Below are 11,654 nucleotides of genomic sequence, written 5' to 3'. Positions count from 1 at the left end.
ATCATTTGTGTTTGTGAGTTCAATTAAGCTGACCACGTCAACATAAACAGCTCTGCTATGGTCTTTATTTATCTGAATATTTTCCCTTTTTCCTTCTTTCACATAGTCCGAGCCTACAAATGACGTTGATATCTTGGCCGTGAGGATGTCTCTGATGAACCCTGAGAAGCTGACCATTCATGCAACCTGGAATACAGAGCTCCCTTATGAGATGATGCTGGGACTGAAGGAGAGGGTGCCTAATGTTGTGTCAGCAGAATCCTTCCAGATGATTGTGTCTGATCCCATTGTCAAGACATACGCTGCAATCATCAGACTTGTTGGCATTCTAGCGAGTTCGTTTGAGCAGGCTAAAGAGCAGGCCAATGTAGTGGTCAGGACTCTGGCAGACAACTTTGATTATTTTAATATTTCTGATGTGACCACCAAGGTCTCAGAGAGCACCATGTTAATCCTCAGGGAGTACCAGAAGCATGTCCAAAAGGTGCTTGATGCTGCCATCAGGTTCCTGAGAGAAACCAAGTTCCAGTTCCCTGGATTTGAAGAGAAGCTGTCTGGACTTGAAGTCTACCAGAAGTTTAGTGCCCTTGTAGCCGATGTGTCTGAAGAGGCTATCATTAAGGTCCCAGAGTTCTTTGCCTCCAAATTCGAAACCATCCTTGACTATATCAGAAGCATTACATTCACTCTCCCTGGCTCTAGCTACAGCGTGAGTGGAGGAGAAATCCTAGATGACCTGTTGGTAGCACTGGAGAAAGTGCAGACCCAGATAATCGTCATTGTACAGAAACTGGGAGATATCCAGCTGGATGACACCATTGAGAGGTTGTCTGCATTCATGCATGTTACTGTTGAGAAAACTGAGGAACTCTTCACCTCCCTAGCATCTAATGATTTAGAGCAGCTCTTCACTTGGTTGAGTGACGTCTACACTGATGCCATGAAGTCCAAAGTCCTTGCCGATATCACAGAGCAGGTCCATGAGGCCAGAAGAATTATTAAGGAATACATCACTGTCATCAGCGAAAAGCTCCAGGATATGTTTGCTGATATGTCCATTGAGCAACTGAATGCTGACATCCAGTCCTGGATTGACTCCATGGTGAAACGCATGAATGTTTTCCACAACAAGGTCATTGAGTTCCTGAAGGAGGTCACCAAAGATGCTGAGTCTTTTGTGAGAGTGAGTGACAGACAGATGGACATTAACATTCCTTTTCCATTCATTGCCAATTCCAACTAAAGGGCTGCATAGCAAATCCAACTGAATAGCTGCATAACAGTAATATGCTATCATTTAGTATTTTTTGAGAGATTACATTTGTGTCTGTATTTAACAACTAGACATATTAAGCCTAAATTATTGTTTTTCATCATGCAAAAAAAATATCTTGTACTAACAAAAGTCAAGTGTGTATCTGTAATGCTTGTTTCCATAACTGTTTTTGTAAATGAATCATTTTGTTTATTATTTCACAGTAGACTGCCATCCTACTGTGGTCCCTTTGTGTCTTATTCTATTTAAAATACAATTGATGAAAGCATCAATAAAGACAATTTGTACCGCATATGACATCTGTTTATTCTGTATCTCAAAGCAAATAATCAACAACTGAACAATCAACTTCTTAGCATGTGTATTACTTCTTGATTGCAAACAAGGCTAGTTAGTGCTGTTATACCAACAACGGTAATATTCTGATGCTCCCTCAGAGGGTGCTGCAGGCCTCCCAATGCTGTGCCGCCAATTGGTAATTTCCTGGTATGATGCATTACAATATGAGTCAAAACAACAAGGAACAAATAACCAAATATTTCCCCCAGATACATTAGAAGACATTCATTGAACAATATGATTAATGATGATACATTGATTTTAAACTAGCCAGTATATCCATCCTGTAGTCAAAATATAGAGGAGACACAAACAGCCTATGTGACACTGACATTCTTCATAAACAAAACAACATAAATTTGGATACTGAGCCATAGTGGGCTAATTCTCAGTCATTATTATTCTCAACGGTAAAGGCCAAGCCTGTGCAATAAGCAAGTTAACTTTGGCCTGGTGTAATCAAAAAGCTAAAATCCCTCATACTAGTTAGGCTGCAAGTGAAGTTCCATCAGGGAGGTGCCTTTAGGAATTAAGGGAACATCACACAAATTGGATGGTCAATCTAACTGTACATGCAGGGTATTAGGCCTATGGAATGAACAGAAAATTACAGATCAGTGCTCATGTCTGTAGCATAGAATATAATGCTCTGTAACATAATAGAACATAATGGTTTAGTGTAAGGTTTAATCTGTTTCTTAGTTTGTGAAAAGGTGAAAGAATGACACAGTAAGAGATGCTTTGATTAATTTATTGATCGTCTCACTGGTAGCAGTTGCTCCCTTACATTCTGTAGTTTCTTTACACACAACTTTCCATTGGTTTCTCTTAAGGAAGTGAACCATTTAAATACACAATGTGTGATATTATTATTATTATATTGTTGTCCCATAACTGTTCCACAAGTACAATTTAGCTACATGTCTCTCAGATTGCCTAAGTATTTTCACTTTACTATTCCATCTTTTTCATTGGGAAGAAAAAACAAAAATGACATTGGCTGGTCATGTGATGACCAAGGAACACAAAAAGTACCAGGGAGGTTTTGTGGGGGAGGGGATCGGAGGGACTAGTGTGGAACATTACCCGGTACATTGTGTTCCTGTCCTGTATGTCAACAAGGGCCCAGCAACAGAAGCAAGGAAAGAATGTGACTTTTAAAGCACTGTAACTTTAGCTGGATTTACACACTGATTAAAGTTCTGAATTTGAACTCTTTGGCATACAAATACAACTTTTTAACGATCGTCTCAATGGGGAGAACCCACATAGAATCTGACCCTCCCACTCGGAAAACCGTGAAAAGTTTGGACATTACAAAGAGTTAGAAGTCACATGTGTTCCTGTGTGGCCTAAATCCGGTCTAAATAGATCAAACCTGCATTACAGTAATGTTAGATCTGTGAAGTTATTTAGGGTGTATATAAGACTCCCTTAGGGAGGTCTTAGAATGGGGCTGAGGGGGAAACAGAGAAGAATTGTGATGATGTCTGCAACTGATATTCAGTACCGTCATTTAGAACAAACACTTCCATCACTATATAAAGTCAGTTATAGCATAATGCACTCTGTGTGCACAGAGCCAATGTTCTACTTAACTCAAAAAAAGTGTGAAACTGGTTTAGTGGTTGGATGGCTGCTATAATTTCACATTTGCTGTTAGTAACTTGACATTTGCAATAAGTATATTAATATTTCCCATATATCCTCTTGATGGAGGGGGGTGTGTGCTCCGTCATACGAGGAAGAATGACAAAGCCATTATTCTAATGTATCACATTTGTACAGACCCCATTCACATCTCACGTGGGCTGCAATATCGAAGGATGTAAAATGTGTATGATAGCATACTAACTTGCATGGGTGTATATGCGAGAGCAACTGATTCCTATAGTTCATGGTGTGTAAGGAGACGGAATGAGCTCGTCTCCATGTGTTTCTAAACCAGATACACTGTGATATTAAATAAATTACAGAACGAGTAATCAATTGATAATATGACTAATATTATCACCCACATAATTCTACACAAAGTTGTAAGTATAAAAATAATAATAATAAAAAAAAAGGTCAAGCAAGTCTGTTTACACAGCATATACAAGTAGGTATATAATATGTATTTCCCATACTATACAGATAGTAGTATTCAGAAATGCTGAGTTCAGTGCTATTTTTGTGTGGGCAGGCTGTGACAGTAAACGGTCTTAATGTGTTTCCTCTTATTGTGCTGGAAATACTACTTCCAGGTCATTATTTATCAAGGCTGCTGCTTCCCTTCTCTTCTGATAACACTATCAGCCACTGTAGCCACATTCCAAAACGCCTCATTCATTCCACATCAGGGTTTAGACTTTATTTTTCCCTGGAACATGTCTCTCATTATTTTACACAAACAAGCATGAAAGATTGGGCCGTGACAATCATTCGGGCACTTGGTGGTACAGTAAGTAACTTTGTTACTTAGTACTAGTGCATAGGTCTCTATAATAGTATTTCTACTTGATACCTACATCCTGGATCATCTCAGCCTTTCCCAAACTAGCTAAATGTTTTGTTTACCAGATCTGGATTCAAATTCAGTCAGTTATATAACATGTGCATGAACATCTTGTAACCATGCAGCTAATATGGTTGCCTCTGTGATGATGTACATATCAAATTTAGTTTTTTGTATGTGGTTACAATCATTATTTAAATTAAACAACCTAGGAGTAGCATAGGGCTCTACCAATAAAATGTCTTTATTAAAAAAGAAAAAAAAACACCAGGCACAACTATACAGTAGACATTGACTTAACACACAAAATATACAGCACACGTGAATGTTTTAGTCATCTCTGACTACACCATCATCACAGCATACGTAGTCCGTTGCTGTGTATACACACAATACCGTATGTATGTTGGAAGCAGCCGTGTGCAGCCATACATTCATTTTACAATACAAAGTCGACAAACGACGAGAGTGCAAATTTAGCAGCCTTTCTGGTAGCATAAAAAACAGCTTGGCTTGAAAAGTTTGAGGCAAAAGTATGCAGATACTGACATTTCAAAAAAGAAAAACATAAAAAAATACAGCACAGTCTTTTGTGCATTTTAAACCTTGGCATGAAAGGTGGCTTTCAGCATAAGTCCTTCTCTTAAATAAATCGTGGCCATTTGAGGGATAAGCATCCCCTAAAACGAGATGGTGTGTTGATTTGTCCTCATCATAACACAGTGCTCTTTTGCCCCTCCACAATAGTTTTACAACCGACATCCATGTGTAGAGCCATGAAGAACATGCAGTCAACTGTAAAATATATTTTTTTTTAGAACAAACTTGTTTTGCACTCATTCGTGTTGCTTCAACCAATGTAAACCAAGGTCTCCTCATAAGGAGAGATGGTCCACTATGATCACTGCTTATTAAGCATGCTTCAGAGACAACAACAGATCCCAGGAGAGGAGAAGCATCGTCTTGGTTTGGTCTCTACTGCGGCTCTGCAGATAGACCCTACTCCTACTACACGTCAGAGCTCCCATTCATTCAATGGATGGCCAATGCTCATTCATAACAATAGGCAGCAGCTGACACCACAGCCGCTCGGTGATGATGGCTTCGGTCGCTTCTGTAAGGCCGCCCGCGTCGCGGTCTCGAACACTTCCCAGATGCCGTCCTTGGTCCTGGCGGAACACTCCATGTAGTCGTACGCGCCGATGCGCGTCGCCATGGCCCGTCCTTCCTCCGCTCTCACCGGCTCTTGCTTCAGCCGGGAAAGTTCGCTCCTTACGTGCTCGTCGTGGCGCAGGTCTTTCTTGTTGGCGACTAAAATAATAGGCACGTTTGGACAAAAGTGTTTGACTTCTGGCACCCATTTTTCGGGAATGTTCCCAAGGGAATCCGGGCTGTCCGCCGAGAAGCACATGAGGATCACGTCGGTGTCCGGGTACGACAGGGGACGCAGGCGGTCGTAGTCCTCCTGGCCGGCCGTGTCCCACAGAGCGAGCTGCACTTGCTTCGAGTCCACCTCTATGTCCGCCACGTAGGTCTCGAACACCGTCGGGACGTAGACTTCGGGGAACTCGTCTTTGCTGAACACGATCAGTAAGCATGTTTTTCCACACGCGCCGTCCCCGACCACGACAAGTTTCTTACGTATATCTGCCATTTGTCGCTTGTTGTCTTAATTAACACTGTTACTCAAATTAAATAGTCGAACGACGTAGACTGTGTATATATATATATATGTCTCGCTTTTTACAAGCTATAAACTGGTTAAACTGAAAGAGCTGAAACGGTTTCGGAGGTAAAGCCACACGGCCCTCTCCCAACTACAGATTCTTTAGCAGTAACTACGGCGCTTTCTTTATAAAGCGCCAGGGCGCTTTCCTAAATATAGCCGTCCAATCGAAAATAGGGAGGTGAGGTCACTGTTTGTGAAGGGAGCGGTGATTGGATCTCAACATGTGGAGGCGGGTCGTGCGCCACGAGGAACCACCCGATCCAGGATCAGCCAGAAAATCCAGGCCTGACAGTCGCCTAAGCATTTATCTAGCTTTACTTACTACATTTCCCAGTTGTATCCCCACTTTCATTGATTGATTGAAAACTTTATTAACAGATTGCAGAATGGGTACATTACAGTACGGCTCAATACACACAATTGTTAAGGGGATTGATTGATTGATTGATTGATTGATTGATTGATTGATTGATTGATTGATTGATTGATTGATTGATTGAAAAGTTTATTAACAGATTGCAGAATGGGTACAGTACAGTACAGCTCAATACATACAATTGTTAAGGGGATGCAGACCAGAGAAAGACTTTCGTCTTGTTTACATCAGGGTCCCCCATTTTCAATTCATCATAACATATATGACACACACGACATACAGATAGACAGTACTGCTTCAGATTCAGATTCCTTTATTAAGCCATTTGTGTAAAAACACATTGGTAATTGTTGCAGCATTACAGTGTATGCATTTTCCATTTCTTTGTTCACAGTAACAACAAACACCAACACAGACACAGGACAAAAAACAGTGCAGTGGAGGATTAATCATTTAAATACATATATATATATATATATATAAAGTGTAAAGTGCAGAGTTCCAGTAAGGACTAGTGCAGTGCAGTCAGTGTCATTGTGCCAGTGTCACTTGGGGGCAGAGGGGGGGGGGGGGCACCTGAGGCATTGATCAGCCTGGCGGCTGAGGGGAAGAAGCTCAGTCTGTGACGAGCTTTCACAGCCTTTGGGATCCTCAGCCTTCTCCCAGAGGGGAGCAGGGTGAAGAGGCTGTGACCGGGGTGGGAGGGGTCGGCCATGATCTTTCTCGCCATCTTCAGCGCCCTGGAGTCGTGCAGGGACCTGAGGGAGGGCAGGGGACAGTCGATCACCCTCTCCGCGGAGCGAATCACCCGCTGCAGAATGGCGAGATCTTTTGCCGCTGCAGCGGGGAACCAGGAGATGATGGAGTGGGTGAGGATGGACTCAATGATGGCCGTGTAGAATTGGGCCATCATGGTCCTCGGCAGTTTGTATTTGTTCAACTGCCGGAGGAAGAACATCCTCCCCTGGGCCTTTTTGAGCAGGCCCGTGATGTTGAGCTCCCATTTCAAATCCCGGGAGATGGTCATGCCAAGGAATCGGCATGACTCCACGGAGGCCACCTGAGTGCCTCCCAGTATGATGGGAGGGGGCAGGGCTGCTTTCCTCCTGAAGTCCACTACCATCTCCACTGTCTTTTGAGCATTGAGCTCCAGGTTGTTGCAGCTGCACCAGCTCTGCAGCCCAGAGAAAGACTTTCGTCTTGTTTACATCAGGGTCCCCAATTTTCAATTCATCATAACATATATGACATACAGATATAGACAGTACTGCTACATCTATACATTTATGACATACCAGATTTACAAATATAGTACTGTTTCTGATACAAAAAGAGTCTGTCAGATGTGCTCGCTACTGAACACAGTCGCCCATAATAGCACGCCAATTCAAATTTGGCAAGTCCAGTTATGATATTTTAATTTGAACTGCCATTATTTATAGCTATGTCTGCCCATTCGCGTATCGTTTTAACAATTTAACAACCATTCAAACAGTCCATGCCAATGATTTAGCAGCATGGTGGTGGGTATCAGGGGCATTTGTTTAGGAAGCTCAATAAATCATGTTAAACCCAGATTCGGCTCAAACAAGGGACTAAACACGTTTCGCAATTATGCCACATCAATGTGGAACGCCCTACCCAAAGCTGTAAAGGAATGTGAATCCTACCCACATTCAAAACCGCTCTAAAAGAGCACCTAGACCTAGGCTGCAATTAGAAACTGGCCACCGTAAATGTCCAAACCCCCCCACCCCCTCCTAATAGACAGTCTCCTCCCCACCGTATGTATATATTCTCTCCCCACCGTATGTATATTTCTCTCTCACCCACCCACCCACCCCTAATGTACAGTCTCCTCCCCACCGTATGTATATATTCTCTCCCCACCGTATGTATATTTCTCTCCCACCCACCCACCCCCTCCTAATGTACAGTCTCCTCCCCACCGTATATTCTCTCCCCACCGTATGTATATTTCTCTCCCACCCCCTCCTAATGTACAGTCTCATCCCCATCATATGTATATACTCAGGATATACTGTCAGGATCTATGGGTAACAGTACTGTATATTTGCATATGTCACAAATGTAACAGTACTATATACCTAAATGTCATGTATGTTGTGTATGTCATAAATGTCATGATGTCGTGTATGTCATAAATGTCACTATGAATTGAAAATGGGGGACCCTGATGTTGTGTATTGAGCCGTACTGTATTGTGCCCATTCTGCAATCTGTTAAATAAAGTTCTCATTCATTAATTCATTCATTGGATGGTGCATATTTAGCTATACGATTTTGAGTGGATTTTGAGTGCGGGATAAATATGGAGAAATTAATTTATCATTGTGTATACGTTAATAAATTGTGCTTTTCATGTTCTTCTGTGAATATTTTGGGGTTGACGTCGTTCTGCGCAGGTCTACGTAGCTAGCGTAACGGTTATATGCAGGGAGGGAGGGGGGGCGTCACTGGCGTAAGCGAACTCCTAGCTTCTGACTACACGTTCGAGCCTTGCTAAATCCCCGATCTCCACGGAAACAAAACAATATAGATTTTTCGGCCTGACTGTGTGCAAGAAACACAGACCCTCTCCCGACGACACGACAACGCGTGAGTATCTCACATTTATTTGGCATGATTTAATTGGCTAGATTTTACATGATGCCAGTATTAAAAAAAACGTGATTTCCTTGCTCTGAGTGTTTCTCCCTTTTGTTACGCGGTGCAGGCCCCTCTGTTTGGCACTTGGAGGGGGGCCATGTTGTTCAGCCACTGAGTGTTTGGGCTGCTGTTTTAGTTCAAGCAACACCAAAGTATAACTTAGTCGAGCTATTTTTGTTTGTTGGACTAGTTACAACACAGGGAGCTTGATGCCCCTATTATGTTGACCCAAGCCACGAAAGCATTTGTTTTTTAAAACACAGCCAACGAAACTGTTACTCAGTATGTTACCATATGATGTCAGTTAGCTATAACGTTAGCCAATAATAAACAGAAAGGAAAAAGAGGCCTGCTAGCTGCTTAGCTAACGTCCACCCGGGTGGGAATTATTAGCCAGCTAGTAAAACGCTAGCATTTAATTAACGCAAAATGTCCCCAATAAAGAGAACGTTAATTCAATTAACATTGTTATCTAGCCAATTGCCCCGAATGGCATGAAGCTTATTAGCCATTCAAATGAATACCCAGCTAACGTAAAAATGATATGACCACCAGCCTGATGTTGGCTACCTAACCTAACTAGCGAGTTAGCTAACGTTAGCTCGCTAGCTACCAGGAAGGCTGGATGTGCGACGATTTGCTGGAGAAGCTAATGGACGTCTTGGAAATCATGGCAATAGTTCCAAGCACAAATGCCATTTTATTGACAAATTATCTAACCTTAAATACATTCGTATTTTGTAAATTAACGTTAACATCAATTTCAGTTGGTTAATCGACTCCCCTTTATGATTAATTGAAAATGGGGGACCCTGATGTAAACAAGACGAAAGTCTTTCTCTGGTCTGCATCCCCTTAACAATTGTGTGTATTGAGCTGTACTGTACCCATTCTGCAATCTGTTAATAAAGTTTTCAATCAATCAAACGCGTTGGCTAAAGCTAGTTTTACATCAGCTAGTGTTAGCCTTCCTAGTATCATGATGGGTAGCAAGCCGTCAACATTGTTGTCAGTCACCTGTTTTTGTCTTCTCCACTCACTTGGCTTAACGTTGATGTTACTTACTGGCCCTGTGTGTCAAGTGTCCATCCTCCCAGAAACAATGAGAATTGGTGCACAAGGGACCATATATACAATGAACAAGGCTCAAATTGTTAAACGTTCCAAGTATTCTTTTGATCAAATCAAGGAAATTGTTCATTCTTTAGCAATTTTCTGGTATAGCATATTGCATTGCATGTTCCACGCCATCTCATCAATTAAATTAAATTCATCTTTATTCCAGACACTTACTAGAGAGAGGTCCATAGAAAAGAAAAAAAACTCGTAAAAAGCGAATGTTCTTATTTCAACAAAAATGAATGTTGCCTGTCATGGTATCTAAACGTTACGTGAAACACCTGTGACCGAATAATACAATTTCACCACCAGTATAATGGTTTGTGTTGGTGCGTCAAGAAGTGACTATATGGGCGTTAAAGTGCCTACGTGAAATGGTCAAGCTAACTAGGCTATTCAGCATGATCAATCAATGTGTGCCAAATATGTTATTGTGTTTTGTTGTAAACCCAGCAGGCCTACATACACAAACAATATCTAAATTTAGTTCTAGACTAAATAAAAAGAACACCTGTTTAATAATTCATCAGCCAGGCAACATTTCTATAATTTTGTACTTTAGGCTTTCCCGTGGAATGAGCGTTCCATGCAGCATCCTAGGTATGAATGACGTGGCCTGGCAGGAGACAAGAGGTGGGATGCTGCATGCAAATGGTGCTCCTGAGACCGGCGGTGTCAGAGTTCATGGAGGAGGACCTCTAGCCGCCGTCGGGGGAGCCGGACAAGGTCCCGGGGGGGCACATATGCAGGGCATGGACAGGGGGGCTAACCCCACCCCGGGAACCCCGCAGCCTCCACTAAGTGGGCGATCTCAGGACGACGCTACAGTGGGATACTTCTTTCAGAGGCAGCCTGGCGAGCAACTTGGAGGCTGTCCGCCCAGCAAGCACCGCTGGCCCACTGGAGATGGCAATCATGTCGATCAGGTACAAATGCTCAGAGAAAGCCATAGAAATTGTATTCAGTTAGGGCTGCACCTATCAATTATTTTAGGAATTAGAGTATTCTACCTAATTATTTCATTGATCAATCGGATAAGGAATAACTTTTGCTATAAAGAGCAATAGTAAATATACAAGAGAAAATAAGACCAGTCTCGTCCATAGATAACTTGGATATCCTAACATAATAACTAGCCACCATATTGATTTATGTTCTTAACCAGCCATTACATGTAGATGTAGCCATAATTAATGTTAATGTACATTCTTTACTAGCCATAATTTTAACTAGCAATCGTAACATTATAGATTTACATTAAATGCTAATGACAACGTTGCCTTGTGTCGGCTCCACTCTGTGGACTGGATGCTTTTTGCTGAGATGCTGAAGCATTGACAAAGTGCTATTGTGGTAGGCTAGTTACATTTTACAATAGACACACTGTACAGTTTATTTTATTTCATTTCAGTTAAAAGATGAGGGAGAAAAAAAGAGAATTTATATTCTCCTTTGGTTCATCACAATTTACTCAAGCCTAGTAACAGACACAATATTTCTGATACTGGGAATACATTCCCTGAGATCCATAGATGTCCCTAAGATACCAAGAACATGCAAATGGACCTTGTAGAAGTGGAGCAATCTTCCATTTACTTAGGTATGTATTTTTAGGAGAATTTTCAGAAAATAGGGCTTAAGAGGTTAA

General features: G+C 41.8%; 3 protein-coding genes across 5 annotated transcripts in view; 2 read left to right on the top strand and 1 right to left on the bottom strand.

Annotated features, from left to right (window-relative positions):
• The window catches only part of LOC311228361 (uncharacterized protein), a gene marked incomplete at both ends in the record, with an annotated part of 79,162 nt that extends 77,919 nt beyond the window's left edge, over positions 1-1,243 (top strand). Inside the window, one exon of the mRNA XM_084314271.1 lies at positions 107-1,243. Coding sequence (XP_084170397.1) covers positions 107-1,243 — 1,137 coding nt within the window. The remainder of the gene's footprint in view (positions 1-106) is intronic.
• Positions 1,244-2,350: 1,107 nt separating this feature from the next.
• On the bottom strand, positions 2,351-5,923 carry LOC311228963 (rho-related GTP-binding protein RhoB-like). Its single transcript, XM_084314932.1, has one exon. It carries the CDS (start codon positions 5,764-5,766, stop codon positions 5,167-5,169), a length of 600 nt encoding a protein of 199 aa, XP_084171058.1. The 5' UTR covers positions 5,767-5,923; the 3' UTR covers positions 2,351-5,166.
• A 2,779-nt stretch (positions 5,924-8,702) lies between these two features.
• Positions 8,703-11,654, top strand: part of pum2 (pumilio RNA-binding family member 2) — a 59,819-nt gene continuing 56,867 nt past the window's right edge. For all 3 annotated transcript variants that reach the window (XM_084314982.1, XM_084314981.1, XM_084314980.1), the window contains exons 1-2: positions 8,703-8,836; positions 10,569-10,932. In XM_084314982.1, the coding sequence (XP_084171108.1) occupies positions 10,582-10,932 (351 nt within the window). In that variant the 5' untranslated portion in view covers positions 8,703-8,836; positions 10,569-10,581. The remainder of the gene's footprint in view (positions 8,837-10,568; positions 10,933-11,654) is intronic.

This window comes from Notolepis coatsorum (genome assembly GCF_963971535.1).
Source record: "Notolepis coatsorum genome assembly, chromosome: 5".
In the NCBI taxonomy this organism is placed as follows: domain Eukaryota; kingdom Metazoa; phylum Chordata; class Actinopteri; order Aulopiformes; family Paralepididae; genus Notolepis; species Notolepis coatsorum.
This window is presented reverse-complemented; position numbering and strand designations above follow the sequence as displayed.

What these genes read in the sequence shown, in the direction of transcription:
- LOC311228963 (XM_084314932.1), bottom strand. Translation starts at nt 5,766, where the DNA reads ATGGCAGATATACGTAAGAAACTTGTCGTGGTCGGGGACGGCGCGTGT.